Genomic DNA, 25,502 nt, shown 5'->3' with positions numbered 1-25,502 from the left:
CTCCTCCAGAGAGTCAGAGTCATTTCAGTCATCTCTGGATGGCATTAAGTTTCTTCCCATGACCAAGATATTGTAAATAGCACTACGGATGGTGTTTCTGGAAGGTGGAGTCCATGGTAATCTGACAGATAACTGCTGTGAGATGCTGGGTCAGCTCTGAATGCATGAGGATCTTGATGGCAATAATAGCACACTGCCTTCATAGGTTAGAGTGCCAGGGCAGATGAAGAGCATACATATGTTCCAGTTTAGTCCTGCCTGGCTCTTTGCATTGTAGGTTATTGTAGGAGTGCCCCCCAAAATGTATGACTGCTTTCCACAAGGAGGTTAGGATCTCACTGACAATACAGTTCATACGCCTGACAGAATCTTTTTTTTAATGTTTAATTTTGAGTCCGAGTTAGTAAAAGTAAGGTAAACATTGGGAATTCCCTGGTAGTCCAGTGGTTAGGACTCCACACTCTCACTGCCGAGAGCCCAGTTCAGTCCTAGGTCAGGGAACTAAAATGCCACAAGCCATACAGAACAGAGCAGTCAAATAAATAAATGAATAAAAAAATTTTTTTAAATGTCAGGTAAAAGTTGTGATTATTTTAAAACCTGCCTCAGGGTGCTATGTCCTATATGATGGATAGGACTTTCTATTGTACATTCTTTGGGTAAAACCAGATCTCTGGAAAAAGTGGTTGAGAAAAAACAATTTTAACTACCCAGATTTTTTTGCTCCCAAGTACCCACATGATACCTGAGAAGGATAGGAATGGAGCAAATAGATAGTTAAACTCATTTTTGGTGAGAAAAGGAGCAACTAGAAAGGGGAAGAGAATTCCATCTCCTGACCCACCTTTTTTCTACAAAAGATGGATCTTTTTAACTTTGAAGTGGGTAAAGTGGTTATCCCCGTTTTTTCAGGTGAGGCATTAAGGACAGAGAGGTCAAAAAGTTTGCCCAAGGTCACATGGCTAACAGGCAATGAGGTCAAAATAACCAAGGCACTCTGACTTCATTGCTTTCAAGGAGTTTATTCTGTAATAAGTAGGGTAGGTTAGACATGTACACTGAGTCTGAGGTGCTGAATTCCCTGAAAGTGGGGGGATGGGGAAAGGACTGTTGGCGACCAGGTGCATCAGGGATGGTCTTTTGGAAAAGTTGAGACTACCTAAAGGTGGATAATGGAGGAAGAGGATGTTTTCCTGCTGGTGCTAAGAAAGAAGCGCCTGGTAAATCCATAGCATGCTCATTTAAGCAAAACCCAGCTAGACAAATTACTGAGGGTTTCCATTTTTAGAGGGCACTGCTGAGAGGTTGACGAAGAAAGGGACATAATGGGGTTGTAGGTGATACCTTAGAGTAAAGTAGTTTCCCCTCTAAAATTCAGTGGGGAAATCCATTGGAGAAGAATACATCCTTAATGAATATTTAAGACATATTTGAAGATTACTGTTTAAAAAATATGTCAGGAGGGAAGAGATATTCTAAGAATGAAAACAGTCTCTTTCTACATGAGAGGAAGAGGATTGTTTTACTAACCTAGTTAGCTAGATGAAATATGAAGCAGGCAGTGTGAATTTAGTTGTGTTGATCCAAACGGGATTATTTCACAGTATGGAGTAGAAGTGAAAAGAGTGAGTTAGTGTCTTATGCCCCAGACAGTCGAGTTGTGTCCATGCCAGCTCTGTCTCTATACTGCATTAGGGTGAGGATCCTGCCACACTTGGAGACACGACAGCCTAAACAGGGCATTAGAATTCTCACAGATACCTAGCCTCTCCCAGTGGACATATACATGAGAAGCTCCTACATCTCATTTCTGTCCTTTGTATTTTTAACAGAACTCGAGGCAAATGCTGCCATAGTCTCTGGACAAAGGTAAGATGATCATTTCTACAGACTTAGCATGAATATGGCATAAGCCTCTTTGAAAGGTATCAGCTTTCTCAGCCTTTAAACCTCTCCTCACCTTGGCCTTTTCCTTCACTCTTTGTACCAGTTTTTTTTCCTGCTAAAGTAGGGAGCTGTCGTGAGTACCAGCCTCTCAGAGGTAACATTTCTTTGAATAAAACTTGGTGGCCAGTTTTCTGCCTTTTGTGGTTGTTTTGAAACTGAATCACGTAACATTTTTCAGCACTCAGCATAGTGAGTAAATAGTAAGTGTTCAGTATATAGGAATTGTTGCCATCATTATCACTAATAGTATTCCTTGTAATGCCTTCTAAGTGTAGCTGTTTGATCCTCAAGTGAGAGAAAGGCAGATGGGCTCTGACCACAAAACTCATGCTTTGTCTTTTATACTGTGCTATCCCACATAACCTAACAAGATGAAATACAACTGTAGCTTCGACCTCACTAGCCCCATGGAGGGGAGTATTATTGTATTAAAAAAAGTTATTCCTTTTTTAGTGTAGGGATGTACTAGACAGCATTTTAAAGAATTTTTCATGCTCTGTATCAACTTAGATTGTAAAACAGCTTCACAGTCATTTTCTCATTTAATCAGCATATCTACCCTGTGAGGTGTTAATAATAACCAGCATTTATTTGAATGCTATACCATGTCATATGCTGGGCTAAAAGCTCCCTAGATGTATTATCACATTTAATTTTCACAGTATCTATTAGGAAAGAAAATTCTGTCTTACATATAAAATTCTGCTCCTTACATATAAGGAACCTAAAATTCAGAGAGGTTAACTAAATCACCCAGAACCACAGCTTTAGTAAGTGGTGAAGCTGAGATTCAAACTCAGGCCTTCTGACTCCAGAGCTCTCACACTTAATGTATTGCAGCAGACAAGATGGGAATTTATAGATCAAGAATCTGAAGCATAAAGCTAAATATCATGGCCAGTAAATGCATAGGTAAGACTCGACCCCTGTTCTTCTGACTCCAGATTCATTGCTATTCCTACAACATCACTCTGCCTGTCTAGTTTCATTTGGATCGAGCTTATGTTTGAATTCATTTGCATTTTTCAAAGTATACACCAACTGTATGGCTAGGGAAGAGATAATCAGACCAAAGATGCCTTATAGGTGTTTGTTCCCCGAGTCGCCTGACCATTGACCCTATAAACACCAGGACAGTATTGCTGAGGCTTTTGTTTTACCAGGAGAAAGAGGCACCTCCATTAGGAATCTTCTTCCTTAGAGTCTTTGACCCTTTTCTGGACTCCTAGTCATCCTTACACACCATTTCTAAAAGGGTATGTACATCCCCCTGACTTGCAGTGCCAGCCCAGCCTCCTATTTGACTTGCCTTGGCTTGCCGGGCAGTTGTTAAAAGTAAAGCTAGGGTAATGAACTCTGTGGCCGGATTGCCAGGCAAAGGGTCCTCTGGCAGGAGTAAGCAGTGGAGGGGTATGGATAGTTGACAGGCCATGGTTAAGAAGCTTACATTGTAGTGGAAGACACAAGACACTAAAAACATGCTGTACAGCCCGATGGGTGCTCTGAATGCCAGACACAGACTCTGAACCCAAAAGGCAGAAGGGGCAACTCCTCTTGGGGAGTGAGGTCATGGAAGACTTCTCAGAAGAGACATCCCTTTGACTGGTTTTTTGTTTTGTTTTTGTTGCATTCCTTTTGTTTCGGTTCCATGTCTTATAAGTAAATGTAATCAACTTCTATTTTTTTCCTAATGACTTTAACATGAATTTTTTTGAACTGTGAAAGTAGTGAGAGTTTACTAAAGATAAATTGAAATTCAGATCAGAGAATTACGAAGAAGAATGTTATCCGTTAGCCAGTATTCCTACAATTCAGCAGTATTCACAGTGTATATTTTAGTTCTTCTAGTCCTCTTCACAGAGTATGTACAGATAGAGTTAAAACTCTCCAAGAATGGTATATATTAATATATACTACAGTATTTGTATACATCTAATATGTAGTATTATATCCATATATAAATTCTATATGTTGTATACACACATATAAATATGTCACACCCATTCATATGTGTTCCATATATGCTCAATATATGTTATAATGAAAATGAGATTATACTGTTCATAATGGTGATAGCTTTTTTCCCCTATTATGATGCACTATGAACAGTTTTTATTATTAACCTTCTACAGCATGATTTTTATAGCTCCATTTAGATGTGCCATGATTTAGTTAACTAATCTGCTATTGTTGTTAAGCATCTCAGTCTTCTGTCTTCATCAATATGAATAAAATGCTTTGGCATCCTTGTGTGTAATCAGAGCTCTGTAAAAAGATTTGTTTCCTTAGACACCTAGAAACAGAATTGCTGAGCCAGAGGATTACACCAGGGTGTCTCAGCCTCAGCATTACTGACTGGATCAGATAATTCTGTGTGGAGTGTGGGGGAGGGTGCTGCTTTATGCATTACAGGATGTTTAGTGGCATCCCCCAGTCATAACAGTCAGAAATGTCTCCAGACATTGCCGCTGTCCCTAAGAGGCAAAACTGGCCCGTTGAGAATCATTGGGTTGCGCAGTTTACACTCCATCATGAGTTTTTGTCCCTATACCCTCAGTAATACTGGATATTACTATTTTTTAACCTTCATGTACTAAAAGGGGGATTGGAGCAATCAATATACCCAGCTGCTGCTGCTGCTAAGTCGCTTCAGTCGTGTCCAACTCTGGGACCCCATAGACGGCAGCCCACTAGGCTCCTCTGTCCCTGGGATTCTCCAGGCAAGAATACTGGAGTGAGTTGCCATTTCCTTCTCCAATGCATGAAAGTGAAAAGTGAAAGTGAAGTCGCTCAGTCGTTCCCGACTCTTAGCGACCCCATGGACTGCAGCCTACCAGGCTCCTCCGTCCATGGGATTTTCCAGGCAAGAGTACTGGAGTGAGCTGCCATTGCCTTCTCTGAATATACCCAGCAGTGTATTGTAAATATATTCTCCTATAAATTCTCCAATGTGACTTGTAATATGCCATTATCTATCTAACTCATAGCAAATGTCAGTGTATGTTATTCATTTCCTAGATTTTAGGTGCTATTAACTTTTTTTTTTTTTACTTTACAATATTGTATTGGTTTTGCCATACACTGACATGAATCCACCACAGGTGTACATGTGTTCCCCATCCTGAACCCCCCTGCCATCACCCTCTCCATACCATCCCTCTGGGTCATCCCAGTGCACCAGCTCCGAGCATCCTGTATCATGCATCGAACCTGATGCTATTAACTTTTGAAGGGAAGTATCCTCATCTTAGTAAAATGGGTGAGGAAGCTTGATGATGTTTGTTTCAAGTTCTTAATGTCTTTTACCTGTTTTCCACAATCTCGCCATTATTACGCTTAAATTTATTTTATTTTTACTAATATAACAAGCTGGACTCACTTTTAAATTGTCAGTAACATTAGAGTGTAACTGTGATTTTTGTCCCAGACTAGAACATTGTCTCCTCAGAATGATTATATAGTTCTTGGTCTCCTACCTTGTGAATGGAACTGTTAATCTTTATTTTTTGTGTGACTTGATTCCCTCACCTCTTTGGACTTTGTGCTTCCCTCTGTTAGCAGTGAGCCCAAAGAGATCATTGAAAAGTCCAAAACTCCAAGCCGAAGAAACTCGCGCACTGAAGAGCCAGCTGTGGCTTCTGAAAGTGTGGAAAATGGACATCGAAAGCGATCCTCTCGGCCTGCTTCAGCCTCCAGCTCTACTAAAGGTTAGCAGTGGGCTGTGGATGCTGTTTCTGGGTCACATAGAAGAACAGGGTTCTTAGCACAGCTCAGCGGCCTTTGCCCTTCATCTTTGCTTGTATTCCTTACATTTTCAAGTTGCTTTGACTTCGGCTGCTTAGTGGGTCCTTCCTTTATTTGTTAGTTCATTTAACTGTGTGTTTGCAGTGTATGTACCAGAGCAGCAAGCACATAACAGGGCAGGTTGCTTCATGATCGTCACTTCAGACAGGTCCTCAGTATGGCTCCTTTGTCTTTCTTATGTTTCTGTGGTCAACTTGTTTTCCTTTTCTCTACTCTTTTTAAACCTCTGGCTCCTATTTTAGGTCCTCTCTTTCAGCACAGACTTTCACCTCTTCGCAGAGAGCTCTCACTACCAGGACATAAATCTACCAGTGTCCTCCTTTGCTCGTGCCGTAATAGAGTAACTGTCCCTCCTTCAGGCCAAAGGCCAGTGCCTTCTTGATCCCATCTTCTCCGAGCTTCTCGAGAACCTGACACAACCAGTTTTCTCTTCTCTGTTGACTGCTGTCTTTCCTTTAAATGAACTCTGCTCTTGGCTTCTCTGACCCAGAGCTCTCAGTAGTCTTCTGACTATTCCTTCTCAGATTCTGTAACCGTGCAGTAGACGTTGGCCTACTCAAACTTTAATCCTGAGTCACCTTTTCTCTTCAACTTAGGTTTTCTCCCCAGGTGATCTCATTCATGCCTCCCTTCTTTAGTTACAACCTTTCACACATGACTCATACATTTTTTTTTCTAGTACTGACCTCTAGAGATCTTAGATAATTGCACATACGTTCTTAACAGGACCACAAAAGTTCAACATGTCTGAAAACAGATGTGATTTTTCACCCCGATGCCAGGTCCTTTGCTGTTGGTCCCCTACTCCCATCTGTCTGTCCATTAGGCATGTCCTGCTTGACACCTCTGTCCTTCACCCTCACATATATTCTCAGAAAGCTACTGATTTTCTCTCAGATGACTCAAGTTCATCCACTTTTCCCCATCTTCACTGCTACCCTAGCTTTAAGCCTTTTAATGGTTTACCATTATAATTGGGATTAAAGTCTAAAAGCGTCAGCATGAACCACAGGTCCTGTCTGGTCTGGCCCCTGTCAACCTCTCCCAGCTCATTTGACTTCCCTTAGCAACTTGGACATGCCATCCTCTCATCACAGCCTGGGTATATGTGATGCCTTATTGTGGGGAGTAGTCTCTCTTTCTTCCTTTTTTTTCCGCATTAACTTCTCACTCTTTCTGCTTATCTTAGCTCAGTTGTCCTTGCTATGTGGAATCATAGCACCATGTTCTCCTTCGTAACACCACAATTGTAACTTATGTCAATGTATGTGGTAAGTAGTTAATATACATATTCAGTTAGGGCAGGAAATGTCTGGTTTTGCTCACCACGGTATGCCTGGTGCTTACTGTGGTGCCTAAATGCAAGAGTATCCAATCAGTAATTATGTTAATAACCATCTATCAACTATATATTAAGTACTTACTGCATGTCAGGCTCTGGGGATGTAACAGTGAAAAAACATAGTCTTTGTCACATCGATTATAAGCTATCAAGAAATATTTTGCTATGGTGCTCTCATGATAGCAACGTTATGTAGTACTGTAGAGGTATTTATTGGGTTGGCCAAAAAGTTTGTTTGTTTGTTTTCCATAAGATAGCTCTAGTAGTGCTTAGTTGTTTTTAACTTCATTTAAAACAATTTTCTTGTATTGTATTGTGACAGCTATCATTATCAGTATGTATTTTAAAAAACTTATCAAAATTGGTGATTTTTTTTGTGTAGCCATTTTAGTATTGAAGATGGAAGAAAATAGGGAACATTTTCTACATACTATGCTTTATTATTTCAAGAGAGGTAAAAGCACAAGTGAAGTGCAAAACAAAGATCTGTGGAGTGTACGGAGAAGCTACTCTGACTGATCAAACATGTAAAAAGTGGTTTGCAAAGTTTTGTGCTGGAGTTTTCTTGCTGGACGATTCTCCATGGCTGGGTAGACCCGTTGAAATTGATAGCGATCGAATCGAGACATTAATTGAGACTAGTCAATGTTATACCATGCAGGAGATAGCTGAATACTCAAAATATCCAGATCAAGCCTTGAAAATCATTTGCACCAGCTTGTTTATGTTAATCACTTTTATGTTTGGATCCCACATAAGCAAAAAAAACCTTCTTGACCATATTTCTGCATGTGATTTTCTATTTAAATGTAATGAATGTGTTCCATTTTTAAAACAAATTGTGATGGGCAGTGAAAAGTGGAAACTGTACAATAATGTGGACAGAAGAGATCATAGGGCAAGTGACGTGAACCACCACCAACCACATCAAAGGCAGGTCTTCATCCAAAGTAAGTGATGTTGTATATGGTGGGATTGGAAGAGAGTCCTCTATTAGGAGCTCTTTTCAAAAAACCAATTAATTCCAACAAGTACTACTCCCAGTTAGACCAACTGAAAGCAGCACTTGACGAAAAGTCTCTGGAATTAGTCAACAAAAACACATAATTTTCCAGTAGGATAACACAAGACCCCATGTTTCTTTGATGACCGGGCAAAAACTGTTACAGCTTGGCTGGGAAATTCTCACTCATCTGCTGTATTCACCAGACATCGCACCTTCAGATTTCTATTTATTTTGGTCTTTACAAAATTCTCTTAATGGAAAAAGTTTCCTTTCCCTGGAAGACTGTAGAAGGTACCTGGGAGAGTTCTTTGCTCAAAAAAATAAGAAGTTTTGGGAAGATGGGATTATAAAGTTGGCTGAAAAAAGGCGGAAGATAGTAGAACGAAACAGTGAATACTTTGGTGAAAATGAAAAATATGTTTTTTATTTTTACTTAAAAACCAAAGGAACTTTTTGGTCAACCCAATACCTGGTATGCTTTGTTCTTCTGTCAAGTCAGTGTAGGCTTTCTGGAGAAAATGATGTTTAAACTGAGACTGAGAATGAAGAAGCATCATCCAAGTAAAAGGTAAAGCGTGTGCAAACGCCCGGAACTGAGGGAGGGTTTCATCTTTTCAGAAAGTGTACTGAGCTTAAGTAGCTCGAGTTAGACAAGAGCTGGGATCTTGGCCAAGTGCCTGATATCAACAGGGCTGCTGCAAAACAGTCACACACCATTAGGATACCAGCCTGAAGACCATGGCAGATTGCGATGCCCCAACACCAGACACTGACTGAGAGCTCAGCTGTTTCTGGGTCACGTTTCTGGGTCACAATTCAAATGCCTCACAAGAGTTCCTGGAGGAGGCCGCAAATCTGCAGATCAAGTACAGGCAAAGCAGAGATGTAGACATCACCTTACCTCAAGCCTGCCAGATAGGGGAGAGGTTGGGAGGGGCCTTCTTCCTCTCCAGACATACCATGTATACCACAGTTAGGGTCCTGTGGGTATCCCCACTTTGGATGCAGAAGTGAAACCAACAACTTCCTTCTCCCTCCCGGGGAATCATCTCCTAGGCAAAAACTTCTTCAGAAGGAAGCATAACGTGGAAGATTCCTGGAGTTCTGTGAGGAAATCTGCTTCCTCTCAATTCTGTGTATTTTCCCAAAGGATCAGGGTTTTCCAGGCTGTAGAATATGGTATGTAGTTATCTTTAAAGCAGGAAAGTAAGTGTTGCCCTTTAAACATGTCACACAACCAGATTTTTGGAAATCTGGCCTGAGCCCAGAGCCTCAGGATACTACAGATGTCATTTACAGTGCACCAGAAAGAACTAATCTGGCAGCTGGGACAGTTAAGAGATGCCCAAATTAGAGCCACTCTGTAGATAACTGCTAGCCAAGAAAAGATGGAAAGCTGGAGCCTGCTTTAGAAGTGGGTTGGGGTGTACAGGCCTGTACACTTAAACTGAACATTGTCCCAAGGTGATGGTAGTCATGTTGGAATGCCTGTCCCATCCATGCTTTGAGGCTTAGCAACTGGCTTAGAAGAGGTCATAATGACTCACAGGCTTTGCGATATTACATGGAGCAATGCTGCATAAGTATCTCCCGAGAGGATGGCAGGGTTCTGGCCAGACCCCAGGAATCACAGTCATGTCTAGATCTCCACATCAGCTTTAAGCCCTCAGGCTATCTATCCTTAACTCTTCTAGGGTAAGTTACTTTTTAAATCAGAAATGAATGCTATAGCTCTTGATTTTTAAGTGTTAGAGCTCTTGGATCCAGATTAAAGAATTAATATGCATATTATTTGGCCTTCTATGTTGTATCCAAAAATGAACCAGTGTCATAAAATATCAAGCTGGCTTCTAAGCTGCATGTGTCCCAAACTTGTAGACTTATATAGTGCTGGGTACCTGAAACATCTTCCTGCAGCATCAATACTTCAAGTTTTGAAAGGAAGAGAGGGTTTTGCCTTTTTGTACTCTTAAGATTTTGGTCATATATGCCCAAACAAAATCAGAAACAGTCTGTGTTTTTTCACGAGAATCTTGAAAGCTGAGAAATATTATGAGCAGTTTATAATGAGAAGTATTGGTACTTTCTGTATTATTGGAAAACCAGTGACCTTCATCATGCTTCTGCTTTGAGAAAAGAGTTTGCTTACCTCATGCTAACCAAGGCCCACCAGACTACCAGATTGGAGCTGGTGGGAATGATGATTTCTGCGCAAGTCCAGCAAGGCCCACATGGTCGATGGGTCACTCTCTCCAATCTGTTGTTTGATTTTGTTTGATTGGGTTCCCCCCGCCGCACCACCAACCCCCAGCACCCTGCCTCTTTTTTAATCTGGCCACACCTCATGCCATGTGGAATCTTAGTTACCTGACCAGGGATTGAACCCCTACACCCTGTGCCGGAAGTGCAGATTGTTAACCACCTGACCTCCAGAGTCCCCCGTCCTGCCACTTTTAATTACAGACAATGAAAATTGGCTCCCACCAATCAGTGAACTTTTTAAAATTGCACTTGATCAGATGTGTTTACAGATACGCAGATGAGTAGTTCTGCTTCCTGACATGATCAATTCCCCATTCCCATAGAAATGATTTTTGTAGTTTCCCTTGTCATTCTATATTTAGTCTTACGTCTATAGTAGCTTTGTGTTATATTTTCAACTGGGAAAAAGGATCAGTAGTTAAAAAGATGAAATTTGGTGTACAAGTTTGAAACCAAATATCCTAATAAGAGGGAAGTTCAGAACAAGCTGTAATCGGCAGTAGCTGTGGGTGTCCCTGGTGTGCCCTTAGATGCCTGTGACAACAAAGTGGGGTGATAATTCTGTCCTGTCCACAGCTAGTGACTTGAAAAGCAGCAATCTAAAAAGCACAGAGTATACAGATACACTGGAATCAGTGGCTCAGATGGTCACAAAGAGTTGAATAAGACTGAGTGAACTGATACAGATACACTTGAAATGTAGGTGTTGTTATTATAGAATAAGCATAATTAGATACATCTTATGGAAGGAAAGAGCTTCCCTGGTGCCTTAGCTGGTAAAGAATCTGCCTGCAACGTGGGAGACCCAGGAAAACCCTGAATAGTAACTGCCTGAAACTGTACTCTTGTAGTCATTTAGAAACAAGCCATACAGATTTTGAAAGGAAATTTCCAGAATTTTTTTACAATTAAGTGGAATCTTGGCTAGAAGAAGAATAGTAAAAAGCGTAATGAAGTGAGCAAGGTCAAGGTTAATTTATAAAACTCCGTAGAAGGTAAAGTTCACATACTAGAAGATTTAATAGAACCTTGAACTATATAGATTTGGCCAAATTTGCTTATGGTCAAAAAATGAGACAGTCATTTAAAAATTACTTTAAAAATGCCCTTTCAAATTACAAATTTAAATGTTTCCCAGGGACATACATAAACACCACGTGAAAGACTGTTACTGACCCTCACTTTTACCATATAGTCAATTGTAAAATATGAACATCAGTGAAGTAAGTATATTAGTCTTTGGACTATTTGTGTATCTGTGAAGACATTAATTTATAAAATCCTTGAAGGTTGGGAGTTCCCTGGTGGCTTAGTGGTTAGGATTCTGGGCTTTCACTGCCATGGCCCAAGTTCAATTCAATCCCTGGTCAAGGAACTAAGATCCTGGCAAGCAGCACAGTGCAGCCAAAAATAAAAAGATATTTGATGGTTAAAAAAAAATAAAAAAAACTGAGAGTTTTTCAATAATGTATGTGATTTTTTCCCCCATATGGTGTTTATAATAGGGGCTTGGGGTAGGATTATGCATAATCAGATAAGCTAGGTGGCCATAAGAAGCAGGCCTTACATATTAAATACATCCTGAATATACCTTCACCTACTACATTACTTCCCCAGAATTCCTTACCTTAAAAACTTAGCTACTGGATTTTCTTATTGTGTTCAATGGAATGGTAAAGGTGATAATATTTTAGAGGGAGTATAAAATTGAACCATAAAAATAACTTTTCAGGTTTATAGAAACATCAAAGGTAACTTTGCTCTGTGACCAGATTGGCTGGATTTATCCAGAGAAGGTGATAGAGACTTCAGGACCAAGTTTTCTTTTTCATGGAAGTATAAATGTACACCCTACACCACCACTGCCACCTCTCACCCTAGTATCGAAAAGACTTTTATTTTTTTTGCAGTTTCTAGCATAGATAACTTGTTTGCTCATGGCCCCACTCATTGATTCATCCTCAGAAGCAGAGGCAGCCTGCCAGATCCCTGGGTGCTTTGGAGCACTGACAGATGGGAACAAGCAAGGAGGGAATGGAGGGCGGAGCCTAAGGTTGTTTATTCCCCCACTGCTAACCATGCTTCCCAGCCACATATGTTGCTTAGACACACCACTTGATCATTCATATTGTAACAAAGGAGAAGCTCCCAAAGTTGACCTAAGTAACAGATATTTTTCTAAGGATGAACACTTAGTCAAGACAAAACCCTAAAAAAAAAAAAAAAGACAAAACCCTGTATGTTTTCACTACAAATGACAAATCTACAATGAAAGTGAAGGTTGAGAGGTGGTGGATGTAAAGAGTTGATTGATCATGGGGAGTCGTGTGCTATGTGGGACTCGGTTTATTTACATGGAATTAAAATAACACCATTATCAACATCGTATCAGATTTACTGTCCTCCAATTAGCAAAAGACTAATGAGTAAATCAGAGAAACTAATTCTACCACCTGGCATGAGCATCACGATCTCCCCGCAAGAAGCAAGATGTATTGAAACTTCTACCAACAGAAGCCTGAAATCACCACAGAGGCCACCTTTTAGAAAATCATCTAGGTTTCACTTCTTAGCAGTTACTTAGCTAAAATTTTACTTAGTGAAATTTTTGCTTTTTGCATGTACATTTTAAGTCTGGGTTCTCAAAATATGATATAATACAAAAAAGAAAATAAAAATTGCTTAGAATACTGAACCTAATAATGTGCAGCATCAGAAAATTCAGCCTAGTTTCTAGAAAGGGGTAAGTTGAATTCATCCGACACATTTATGTTAAATAGAAAGCACTTTTTTGGTCCTTATTGGGAAGTAAAAATACTTTAAATCAAAAATATCTATTATGGAGCAGCATGAAGAATGAGGGTGAATTTTAATATTAATATGAGATTTTAAAGAAATGTTTACAGTTGGAGAGCTTTAGGCTATTCATTGTTACTTTGCTGTAGAAGACTTATGTTGAAAAGTTTTTGAGAAAGATGGTTTAAATATGGGAAAAGATTAAGTTGGTTGGTTGAAGACATAATACTAAAGGAATTAAAACACACTCCTTCCCTCCCTTTTATGTCACTGTTACCCTGTCACTGATATAAACCTCTCAGTTCCCACCTCTTCCATGAAACCTTCAGGCTCACCTGGGCTCAGAGCATGCTGTGGCATGCTCCGAATTGCTATTAGGCCATAGTAGACACTTCCTGACCAAGGTCATGGTCATGTTAAGAGACTTCGACTATGGCACGGCTAAAGAGTTCTTCAGTGTAAAAAAAATGGCTTAGCCCCAGAAGGGATCCAGAGGCTGTTTTGCTTTGTTTTGTACTCTGGCACTCACTTGCTTGTAGCATCACTCATTGATTTCTGACTAAAAGCATTATCAGTCTATCCATCATTTTGTTGAGTGATGGAAACAGGTGATGGAGATGGTGGAGTAATTGCCCGGTTAAAGAGGCTGTCCCCACCTTGGCACCTTTTCCATGTATGTTTGCTTCACCGCCTACTACCTGTATAACATTTCCCCAGTTGCCAGCCAGGCCCTAGTCTTATCAGGCCAAGAAGCCTGAGACCCTCTTCATACTAAGTGGGCCTTTTGAGGCCCTTAGACTGACTCAGAGTCCAGTAGGCCTCCACTCAGGTCAGCCCTGGTTCTTGTGGATTGCCTGAAAGGCACTGCAGTAAAAAGTTGCCTCAGCTGAACATGTCTTTCCTTTCTCCCCCACAGACGTAACCAGTGCGGTGCAATCCAAGCGAAGAAAATCCAAGTAAACAAGCTGGACGACGACTTGATATTTGTAAATGTGTGTGAATTTTACAAAAAGCAATTTTGAGCTGTGACTTTTTAAAAATCCATTTCTGTACAGTTAGTTATTTTAATAACGTGGTCTTTTTCCTAGTTCCTGCAGCCTGTTTCGTAAAGTGCAATGGGGAAAGCAGAGTTGTTGAACCATTTTGGTGTTGCAAGAGGAAGTTCAAGGTTTCTAAAATGTTGCCATGTATTGAGAGGAGCTAATGCGATTATGTTATTAGTTTTCACATTTCCTAAGCAGCCTAGAGTACAGGGTGAGCATTTTTAGATCTCTAATGATGTATTGTGCCGTGGAAGTACTGTGTGTGAATAGCAGTAGTAGGGCAACAGGAAATCTTCTCATTTGGAAATGTTGTAAATAATTTTATTATATAGTGTTTTGGATGTATTTGTTGTAGAAATGGACCAGTGAATAAAGAGAATCTAAGGGTTTGTACAATGTGAAATACTGAATGTGTTAAATAAATGTCTTTTGTCCTAGAACATAAACGTATGTTATTGGTAAGGGATTATTGGGTAAGCAGGCTCTTTCTTTGGACCGTAAGGGAATAGGAACAGCCTTCTTTGTAAATTAGAATTCCATCTTGTCTTCGTCGTGCTTGAGATGCCCATCTGGGAAGTTGTGGGAAATGAACATACTTGTGCACTCAGCTCATTCCTTGGCTTTGGAAAATTAGCTCTTTTTTAGCACTGTACCAGGCACTTTGATATTGGTCAGATTTCCTTTGGTTGAAAATAACAGAATCAACTTAGGATCAAAGTCACCCAGGATCATCTAGAAACGGGGAGCAATCAGCAAATCAGATGGCACTTTTCTCTACCTCTTTCATCTGCTTCTGCATGCACGATTGCTCCAAAACAAGCATTTATACACCTCCTCCATTCAAGAGAGAAGCCCAGACCGACCAGCAAGATTTTTCATAACAGCATCAAGAATCTAGCCCAGTTTAGGTCAGGTTTCTAACTTCAGTCCATATCTGTGGTTAGATGGAGCAGCTCCCAAATAAAAGTGGTCATTTTGCATTATGTAGTTCAGAGATACCCACTGTGTTCCACTCTTTGGCTGCTCTGTTTCTAATTTGCATCACCGTGGCTCGGGGTGACTTATGAATATGCCTAGGTTTCTGCCTTTCCTGGCTCTGTCCTTATATTAAAAATTGTGGTCTCTAAACCAGATGCTTCTGCCCCTCTCCTACCCCCAACATTCAGGGGACATCAATACTTGAGGTCTTGTCTTTATCTTGGTCTGGGCCCCAGCCTTCTGCTGTGTCTCCTATAGCTAGACATATACTCCATCCCTTCCCCGGCAGTGGCTCCGTAAGCCAGTGCCTGAGACCCAAAGAATGAATTGGTGATTCTCATGTTCTTATTCTCATTTTTTAAAACGTGTCTTGCATTATAAGGATTCTCTAAAAGTTATTGCTGAGTCACACCACATTGTCTGGCTCTGTCACCAGCAAGCTCATCTACCCTTTTCCTCCCCTGTATGACACACACACAACCAGAACCAAACCCAGCCTTATAATAACACACTGTGTCAGTACTGTGTGTGAGATTGCAAAGTGCTTCAACTTTAGCTCTACTCAGGAAGAAAGCATAATGTGCTTTAAATAGATTTTTATTTGTTTTTCTATATATTAACTTTTTCTCCCATAGAGGAATAACATTACAGTCTAACAATCAGAATCCTGTTACACACATCCACAGGCATGCCACATGACCAGGCTGAGGGGGTTGTGTCCTCAAGTCTGCAACATGTCACAACATGGTCAACCAGAGTCTCCTCTTTTCAGCCGGTCTCAACACAAAACACCCAAGAGGGATGCACTCATCTTACTGGTTCCACCTGGAACCAGGGGGCAGGGCAAGAGGAAAGGTACGAGGGGCCATGTTATGTCTGCCTTCAGTTCCCTCACAGAAACCCACATGGATCTGAGGAGTCATCCAGGAGCTCTGGTGGGGTCCTCATTGTACCTGACATCATGTGTCAGAGCAGACTACCAGGGTTCCAGACAAGGGTCAGGGAGCAAGCATACTCCAAAACAGCGGCACACTGCATTCATACACGCAGTACCCTGGTGGGGCCAGACTGGCAAGAGCTGGAAATGAAACCCAGCCTGAAGAGAGCTGTATTGGGGAATTACTGGAAGTTGTCCTTTAATGTAACTGGGACACACTCTAGAAACGGGTCCCTCTCACGTACTGAGTTTTGGCAAAGCGCTGGTAGTGCTGACATGAAGTAATACAGTCTGGAACAGACTTCTCCAGGGTCTCTAAAAACATCCATAAGGACAGACTCTCTAACCTCCTCCTGTCTGAGGTTGCATAGGACTTTGTGAGTTCTGGTTCCCTCATGTATTCAAGTTCTGTGGTTTAAAAAAAATCCTGAAGCATGCTCAAGGTGAAAGGCACATACACAGTCAGTACAGTATGACGAGGTCTGATGCTTCAGGAGTCAGACTAACAGGAGACCAACTAGTGTTGGTTCTTAGAGATCTATACACAATTAAAATATTGCCACACTCAAATGCTACAGAAATCTATAAGAAAGTAAAAAAATATGAGCCTTGCCGCCAGCTAGGTGATGATATTGGAGGGTTCTAGAACTACAGGAGCCTTCAGAATTATGGGTAAGGTAGGGGCCTTCCAAAGCTGGAGCCAAATGCTCTAACTCACTTTTCCCCCACAGAAGGGTTGTGAACAGCACTGCCCAGAACTGAGCCTAAGCTCCAGCTGGCAGCGAAAGAGTAGGTAAGAAGTGCTGGAGGGAGTTTCAGCTCTTGGAAGTGCTGAAGACCCTAAGCTGGCTGTGATGTAACCAAGGAGTAGCTGGAAGAATCAGAGATTAGGTTGTAACCTTGGGGAGAGAAGCAAGGCTGTCAACTACTGGAGCCCTAGTGGACCAATATGGGGACTTTGAACTGCTTTTATATTGTAAATGTGGCTTATTCCCTTGTGCAGGAGACCCAAACAGGGCTTCCTCTGTCCCCATCCCAACATCTGTAGGGCTACCCGCTCCCTTATCCATACACCCCCCATGAGGCCTAGGGTTAGCAGGTCAGGGAGGGCAGCTGCCTTTGCTTCATGGAACTGCAGAGTTTTCTCTAAACTTCAGTGTGGCCATGAGGCCTAGAAACCTAGAACTGGAGTGAGGGGGAAGACCTATGTTAGTATGTAATAGGAAATAGTAAAAGTTTCCAGGAAGAAAGAGCACACACTAGAAAAGGACAGTTAGAAAAAGGAAAGAAGCAACTCGGGGCATCCCAAGAGGCTGTTGCTGGTGTCTGAGCCCAAAATTCAATCCTGCAGTGAGAAGGAGAAAGCTGACTGCCCTGTCCCCTGTGTCTCATCCAGGTATCCAGGTCCCCTCTCCCAGGTACTTAATGGAAGAGAAGGGAAGAGGAAACCGTAGGGTACCTATTTCTCCCCAGCAGCCTAGAAAGGGAGAGAGCCCTGGGAAAGAAAATGAAGAAAGCCCTCCTTAAAGGCCCTGAACCTGGGTAGGGACTATGGGGATTGGGGCAGTGGGGCTCCTGGCCTCCTACCCAAGACTGTTTATTAGCCATCCTGGCAGAGTGTGAAATACCAGGCCAGAGGCAAGATAAAGGCTGAACTGCCATTCTTGGGATGGCTTCACCCCACAGCTTGTCCTCCCCAGCATCACCATTCTCCATTCTTATTCTGGGGTGTGTCCTTCCCCTGCCTAGAATCCCTCCAGCCTGCATCTCTCCTAAGCTAGTTCTAGCACCTTGGGCATATGAACAGATATCTAGGATGGCAGGGCTTTGCCCAGCCTTTACTGCTAAGTTGACATGTTGCAGGTAAGGGTAGCAAGGTACTAACTAAGCCCTTCAGACACAGGGATCTGCAGAGGGTTTGATTGCAGGAAGAGATTTGGGAGGTGAATTATAGAAAAAGGATGAGGGAGTAGACTCCAGGCTCCAGCTTGAGAGCAAGGCTTGGCCTCTCTGAGCAAGCACAGTGTGAGCCCCTACTGTGCCCTGCTCCTTACAGCATCTCAACCCACCTGACCTGACTACCCTTCCAATAGGTTTTCCTCTTTTCCTCGATTCCCTCCCCTTTCTCCCACTAACTCACATCTCACAGTCCTTTCCCACATACCTTACCTTTCCATGCCTGAGCAACTTCAGGGAGCCCAGCATCCAGAGGAGAGGGAAGGGGGAGAGTAAAGGCAGAACCCTCTAGTCTCACTGGGAGAATCACTGAGTAATAAGGGAGCAGGAGTGAATGCAAGTCCAAACATTGGATAGAGTGAGGCTTGTAAAGTGGGAGCTGAAGGTAGGGAATGAGCCAGATATGAGACTGGAAGAAGACAGTCTCAGAAACAGGAGTGGGCCGGAAATAGAGGACTGGAGGGATGGGGATGGGGATGGAGAGTGTTAGAGCAAAGATCCAGAAGGGGAACCAGGGAAGAAAGACCGACTGTCAGTGGGTGAGATGGAGGATTAGATGCCAGAAGGGGCCAGAAGGTGAGAGCGGGGCGGGGGTGGGGGGGGTGGGGGGGTGGGGTTGCGGAGCGGGGTGAGGAGTGCGTTCAGAGGCAGATTAGAGGATCAGAGAAAGGGAAGAAGGAGTGGGGGAGAGGGGCGATCAGCCCACCTCACACACTTAAGAAGGGAGGCTATGGTATCCAGCCCGAGGTGGGCTGAAGGCGCCCCCTTGATCAGCACACTGGCTGCAGCGGAGGGGCTGGATGGGGTCGGGAGTCAGCTAGGGGTTTGCAGCACGGCGGTGGAAGCTCAGTAGTTGAACTGGCGCTGGCAGGGCTGGTAGACAAAGCTGCCCTGGTGCTTGGGCCGGCGCGGACGGCTCTCGCGGGCGCGGTTCTGCCGCTGCACCACCTTGGCGCTCAGCGCGTGGCGTTCGGCCCGTTGCCTGGCCCGCTGCAACCGCCGCGCCTGACCCGCCTTCTCCAGCAGCGCAGCCCGCGCCGGCAGAGGGGCGGCGTGGTGCAGGGCCCGAGGTTCGCGGCGAGCAGGCGCCAGCTCCCTGCGGGGAGAGACAGCGAGTCAGTCAGGGCTGGACAGATCGAGGGGCGTGCTGGCACCTCCCATTTGTCCCCGCACCCTCCTCAAGATTTGGTCTCTGCTCAGAAGGGGGCGCCCAATGCCGTTCTCGTGGGTACCAGCCCTTCCTCCAAGCCACCCCGGAGATGCCTCCTCGGTCCTAGACTCTAAAACGGGTAAATGTGGCCCCGTGAAGGCTCAGCTTCAACTTCCGATTCGACCCTGGCATTCTGTACCCTACCCCAACACCTCCTTAGCTCTGCGGCCTCGCCCTTCCAACCTCTACAGACCACAAGCCTCTGCTCCAGTCTTTCTCAAGCCCCGCCCCAGCCACGAAGCCACGCCTATCCCAATCTCAAAGGCTCCTTTGCCTTCAGGCCGAGCTACATCCTGGCCCATCGGCCCCGGCCTTTGCCTCGAACACCCGCCTCTAAAGCGTCCTCCCGGTCAGTGCCAGGGGGTTCTTGGGCTCCAAGACACTCCTCTCTAGGCCTCCAGGCTCCGCTCCCGGCCCGCTCACCCGTCGCTAGAGTCTCCGTCAGGCAGGGCAGCTTCGTCGTCTTCTGGATGCGGGGAGGGAGGGCCAGGCTCCAGCACTATGGTGCTGCCGGTCACGTAAACGGACATGCTAGGGTGCTCGATGAGGAGGTCCTCCAGGGGGCTGCTCTGGAGGCGGGCAGGCCCGAGTCCAGGCCCCTCTGCAGTAAAACAGGCCGGAGGGGTAACAAACCAGCTTTCATCCATCAAGGAGGGTGCGGGCGGAGGGCGGCCGGCCGGGACAGCTGCAGCTCCGGGGCTGGGTGGAGCTGTGAAGCTGTCTATGGGTTACGGAAGGAGGGGGCGCAGTGGGGAAACACACACACAGGACACAATGGGACAGGGAGAGAAAGGGCATCGTCAGTCAGCCCCGCAGCCCCGCCAGCCACACCCAGGGGCCACCCACAAGTCTCGACCTGCTGCCCTAGGGCACGTGAGGTATGGACTGCAACACCTCTGCCAGGAGACAGCCCCAGCTTGCATGGAAGGGCGCTGTTACCCCTACCTCCAATGCTACTGCCTCAGCCCCAATTTGCCCTGGGAACTCCCCAGTCCCCTAGCAGCTCCCTGCTCAATGGGTGGACTACGTGCCCTAATGAAAACTTCACAGGCTCAGGAGTCAGTCCTGGCCCCAGACTCACCGGGCAGGTCAATGATGAGCCAGCCATCCACTTCATCCTCCTCAGAGACGAAGGCTTGGGGGCAGTTGGGGTCCTCGGCAGCAGGTGGTGGGGGACTGAAGAAGAGGCTGGTGAGGCGCTGAAGCATGGTGGGGAAGCAAAGAGGCCTGGGGAGGGGGATGATCTATGGCAGTGCAGAAACCTGTGAGGTAGAGAGGAGTCAGAGGTACTAGGGACTGCTCTCCCCCCAACTCCTGGCTGGGGATACCTTCCCCAGCACCCAGAACATTGATAAGAGTACAATGGAAATGTGTGGGAAAGCTTTGCCCTGTGCGTGTGTGTGTTTGTGTGTGTGTGTTGTTTGTTCACTTTCTGCTAATTCAGCCTGCCTTCAGGCTTTTCTGTTTTTTGTATGATCTTAGAAGTTATTTAAGGTATCAGTGCTTTAGTTTTCTCATCTGTCAAATGGCAAGAATAATAGTATCCTCCTCTCAGGCTTTAAAGGAATTAAATGAGCTAATAATAGTATCCTCCTCTGGGCTCTCATGAGAATTAAATGAGCTAAACACAAAGTGCTCAGAACAGTACCTGGATACAGACTAACCATTCAATAAACTAATCAACTGGTTTATTATTAATAATTGCTAATATTATTGCATGCTCTAGGACTGATATATAAAACTCTATCAGGGAAGGTCCTCAAAGGACTGGACGTCCAACCTGGACCAATCCCACAGAACAGCTACCATGAAGGGTAAAAACACTTCTCCAGGCAAGGAAGAAATTGCCCAATATTGTAATTATTTATCATCATCATCATCATCACCATATAGCTAATATTCATGTGCCAAGTACTGTATTAAGCCTTTAACCTATATTGCCTCATGTAATAGTCACAATAACTCTAGGAAATGGATATAATTATTAGCCCTCTTTTACAGGTGAAGAAATTGAGGCTCAGAGGCATAAGATGATTTGCCTAAAATCTCACAGCTAGTAAGACACAGAGGAAGGATTCTGATCCATGCAGATTCCAGATCACTATACTCCATTGCCTTTGCTGGGTATCTGTCTGGGTTAGGCATTTTTAATTTAGTGACCTGGGACCATGGTCCATGTGTATTTTTCTGAACAGAAGGACCTTGGTTTTCATCATGATTTCCTAAACAGCAGTTCTTGACCCCAGAGATTAAGAATCACTACTTGAGGGGTCTTCTCTGGTGGTCCAGTGGCTAAGACTCCGCCCTCCCAACTCAGGGGCCCAGGTTCCATCCCTGGTCAGGGAACTAGATCCCACATGCTGCAAGGAAAATTGAAGATCCCGAGCGCTGCAACTAAGACCTGGTACAGCCAAATAAAATTTAAAAAGAAAAAGAAACTTGAGCCTGTGTGGCTTGAAAAGGGCTCACTAGCAGAAATCCCACAAAACAGCTACCATCGCACCATGTGATTACATAAACCTCAATTGTGTCTGTCAGATGAAGGTCCTATTCCCACAGGCCCCCTCATCCCCACTATTTCCAAGCTCCTGCTCAAGGATAGCATCCCTGGTTAGGGAGGAAGATCAGGTTGCCTGGTCCCAGGGAGACAGCAGGTCAGTGGGAGGTGATGATGGAGGGAGAGAGCTATCAGACCCCAAGAGCCCTTAAGGATGAGGACTGAGGGTTGGACCAGGACTCAAGCCCTCAATCAGTCCTTCCCTGGCTGAAGATGAGAAAGGTTTCCATTCCCTGCTCCAGGAATGGAAACACCAAACCTACTTCAGGACTAGAAGTAGTCCTGGGTTAGGGGCTGCTGGCCAGGCCCCCTGGATGTCCCTAAAGTTTGACTCTCCTGAAGACAGCCAACAGTTTTGCTACTCAGCCACTTGTCACTTTCCTCTAAGGATGTTTCCACACTTTCTATAAAGCTCCCTGGGGATACAGTCACACGGCCATTCCCTGGAGGCATTCTACTCTTTTTGCAAATCCACCTGGGGTATTTCTATGGTTGTTGCACCTCTTCCAATCCCTGGGTATATTTTTCACATTTGCCACAGAATCACCTAAGCTCTACACCCTGAGAGTATGTATACATTTGCAGACCCCACAGTGGCCTCCAGAAGGAAGTGGTGCCTGGGTGTCGGCCTCCCTGGTGGTAGATTTTCAGGGATTATGAAAGGTTGGGCCACCCTCAATCAGTGCCCGCCCAGCACAAGCCACATATCCCAGCCCATTTGTAGCCACAGGGAGTTAGTGACTCAGTTACCAAAAATTCAGAGTTTGACCCCTCCTGAAGGAAGGGAAAGACTGGGGCCTTGATGAGGCACACCCTCTTTCCAAGGACCTACTGCTTCATCGAGAAAATGGAAATAAAGTGAACAGGTGTTTCAGAAACCATGATATTCACCCAGCCCATTTTATAAGCTGAGGATCAGAGGACATAAGTCCGTCCAAAGACACACAGCTAGATGGTGGCAGAACAGGCCTAGCACCAGGTCACTGAGCCTTTGGTCCAAAGTGTACACAGTCAGGAACCCCTCAGTAAACAGTCCCCCAAAATATAACAATGCAGGGGAGACAGGGGAAGTAAGACAGGAGTCAGATTTTTATCAAGTTGCTGCCCCTCTTAGGGGGCCCTCTGTCCAGCTATAAAAGGGTCTGAGGTTCCTGGCACTGAGATTCATCCTGCATTTACCAGAGCACCCACTGTGTACCAGAGTCTGCTCCAGGCCTCTTCAAATTACAAACAGATTGAGGTAAGGAAGGCTTAGGGCTGGGAAAGCTCCCTGCCCGAGGTCACACAGCAAGTCAGTGACAGAGCCAGAAGTGACAACCTCACCAGCCAGCCAGTGCCTGCCCCCTTCTCATGACCACAGAGGGAGGCTCCCAGAATTTTTCTTTCCCAGCCCTGCCAACTTCCTGGTTCTCACATTCCCAGTTCTGCTCCTGGGAGAACGATTCCCTTTAATAACTGCAACAGCTGTGCCCGGAATAACACTTGATCCCCAAGCCACCTCTACCCCAGCCCATCTGTGAGCAGAGTCTAGGCTGAGATAGGACTCTTGGTCCAACCCATATGCCCATCTACTTGAAAAGTCAGAGGCTCTCCTGCTGGGTCTCCGGTGCTTCTCTGTGAGCAGAGACAGGGGAGCACATGCTTTGTAATCACCAGCACTAGTCCAGGTCAATCTTTTCTAGCTGGCAGCTCTAGGGGTGCAAGGTGAAAATGATAGTTGCTCAGTTGTGTCCAACTCTTTGTGACTCCATGGACTGCAGCCTGCCAGGCTCCTCTGTCCATGGAATTCTCCAGACAAGAATTCTGGAGTGGGTGGTCATTTCCTTCTTCCAGGGGATCTTCCCGACCCCAGGGATCGAACTCTGGTCTCCTGCATTGCAGACAGATTCTTTACCATCTGAGCCACCAGGGTGGGAGGTGAAGGACAGCCAAACAGAGGGAACTCTCATCTCCACCCCATCCCAACACTGGCCCAGGAGACACCCTGATGCAGCCATTGACTCACCTTTCTGTGGCCAAAACAGGTGGGAGGCAGTGATTTTCTGGGTTCCAGAACTCTGAGGTACAGAATGAGGATGGGGGCCTCAAAAGGGGACCCAGTTTCCAGAGACTTCCTGGAAAAAGATCCAGGAGTGAGGAAACCTGGGAGCATTATCAAATTTGGATGGGGCTTAGCCCAAGTGGTTGGATGGCATCACCGACTCATGAGTTTGAGTTGGTGGACAGGGAGGCCTGGCGTGCTGCAGTCCATGGGGTTGCAAAGAGTCCCACACAACTGAGCGACTGAACTGAACTAACCCAAGTAGAGTCTTAAGTGCAAGGAGGATGTGTAACTTGTTATTTGTAATAAGCTTCTACTAGGTATGTGCCAGTGGCTAATGCATCCGCCACTCACTAGGGAGGCATGACTCTAACTAGCTGCACGACCTTGAGTAAGCCACTTCCCCTCTCAGGGCCTCGGTTTCTTCTTCCATGAAATGGGCTGTAAGACCCCTAGTTCGGGGGCTGGGAACGACGTCAGCTAAGGCGCTGCACACACTTCAGGGATTAGGAGAATGTTATTATGTTAGTCCCAGGGGCGCAGAGCCTGGCGTCAGAGGGAGGAGATTGCACCACTACCTGGCGTTGCCCCAGCGATCTAGAGTTCGAGCTTCAGGGGCTCCTGAACTTGTGACAACTCCCTCTCCCTATCTAGACCCAATAGAGCCTTCGGAACCTCTCTCAGTCTCTTCGAACCTCTCAGGTCTCAAGGACAAAGTAGAAGATCAGAGGTTTGACCTCAGCTCCTGGGTTAGCCCAGGAAACAAGAGGGCCCTCTGGTCCCGCTGCCTTCAGCGTCCCTCACTCTTGGGCCCAGTTCCGACCCAGCGCCCAACGGGTCACCGGAGGACAAGCGACCCGAGTCGGGAGGGGGTTGCGGGGGGGGCGGTGCCGGCCTTGGTGACGTCTCAAAGTCATATGCAAATAGAGAGACGTCACGGTCTACCGGGCTGGGGCAGCCAATCCGGAGCCCAGAATGCAGCCCCGGCAGCCGCCCGCGGAGACCGACAAAGACCCGGGAACTGGGGGCGCGGGGCGTGTCCCGAGGCTCCAGGAGCCCCCCAGGCCAAAGCCGGTCGGAACTCACCTGGGAACTGGGGCGGTGCGGCGGGCCCAGGTGGCGCTGAGGTAGTTGTGAGGCGGAGTGTCCCGGAATCGGCGGCGGATCACAGGCCCGGCAGCATCGCGGGGGCTGGGTTGGGAGCGCGTCGGAGGCTCAGAGTGACTGCGCTCGTGCGCTGGGCTTTGAGTCTACAGCCGCGGCTGCTGGACTCAAGGCACAAATTGGAACGTTCAAACAGCTGATTGTGACGTCACAAAGGGGCCCGCCCGCCTCGCGTCACCGCCCGGCCAAGCGGCGGCCAATCCCAGGCTGCGGATCCCCCCTCCCCACCTCCTCCGCGGCTATCCGGCTAGTGGCTCCCTCGCGGGGATCCCAGACTCCCAGGCTAGGGAAGAGGAGGCCTGGAGAAACAACTGCTGGAAGCTTGGAGCGCCCTGCCTCTGGGCGACCCACGGAGCTCTCTAAGAGAGGGGTTCCCACTCGTTCCTACGAGACCCCCATCTTTCTGCACACCCTCCGCATCTGTCAGCTCCCTCACCTCCCGCCGCCTCTCTTGTCCTT

At 45.5% G+C, this 25,502-nt stretch overlaps 2 protein-coding genes across 12 annotated transcripts in view; one reads left to right on the top strand and one right to left on the bottom strand.

Annotated features, from left to right (window-relative positions):
- Window positions 1–14,646, top strand: part of NCOA6 (nuclear receptor coactivator 6) — a 96,452-nt gene extending 81,806 nt beyond the window's left edge. For all 10 annotated transcript variants that reach the window (XM_055544832.1, XM_055544836.1, XM_055544835.1 and 7 more), the window contains 3 exons: window positions 1,833–1,869; window positions 5,506–5,654; window positions 14,074–14,646. In XM_055544832.1, coding sequence (XP_055400807.1) covers window positions 1,833–1,869; window positions 5,506–5,654; window positions 14,074–14,117 — 230 coding nt within the window. In that variant the 3' untranslated portion in view covers window positions 14,118–14,646. The remainder of the gene's footprint in view (window positions 1–1,832; window positions 1,870–5,505; window positions 5,655–14,073) is intronic.
- Window positions 14,647–15,760: 1,114 nt separating this feature from the next.
- On the bottom strand, window positions 15,761–25,186 carry TP53INP2 (tumor protein p53 inducible nuclear protein 2). Of its 2 annotated transcripts, none has more exons than XM_055544839.1 (4): window positions 24,966–25,186; window positions 20,363–23,952; window positions 19,705–20,002; window positions 15,761–19,167 (listed from the first exon to the last, which is right to left on the bottom strand). In XM_055544839.1, exons 2-4 carry the CDS (start codon window positions 20,487–20,489, stop codon window positions 18,918–18,920), a joined length of 675 nt encoding a protein of 224 aa, XP_055400814.1. In that variant the 5' UTR covers window positions 20,490–23,952; window positions 24,966–25,186; the 3' UTR covers window positions 15,761–18,917. The 2 variants fall into 2 exon arrangements, with proteins under 2 accessions (XP_055400814.1, XP_055400813.1); XM_055544838.1 differs by having other exon boundaries at window positions 20,363–20,543.
- Between the last annotated feature and the right edge of the window lie 316 nt (window positions 25,187–25,502).

This window comes from Bubalus kerabau, chromosome 13 (genome assembly GCF_029407905.1).
Source record: "Bubalus kerabau isolate K-KA32 ecotype Philippines breed swamp buffalo chromosome 13, PCC_UOA_SB_1v2, whole genome shotgun sequence".
NCBI lineage: Eukaryota > Metazoa > Chordata > Mammalia > Artiodactyla > Bovidae > Bubalus > Bubalus kerabau.
Note: the sequence above shows the minus strand (reverse complement) of the source record. Positions and strands in the feature narration are given on the sequence as shown.

Excerpts from the sequence above, each read along its gene's own strand:
- TP53INP2 (XM_055544839.1), bottom strand. The coding sequence starts at position 20,489 with ATGCTTCAGCGCCTCACCAGCCTCTTCTTCAGTCCCCCACCACCTGCT. Across the intron at positions 20,003-20,362 it reads GCTCATCATTGACCTGCCCG|ACAGCTTCACAGCTCCACCC; the intron begins GTGAGTCTGGGG and ends CGTAACCCATAG. Across the intron at positions 19,168-19,704 it reads GACGGAGACTCTAGCGACGG|GGAGCTGGCGCCTGCTCGCC; the intron begins GTGAGCGGGCCG and ends CTCTCCCCGCAG.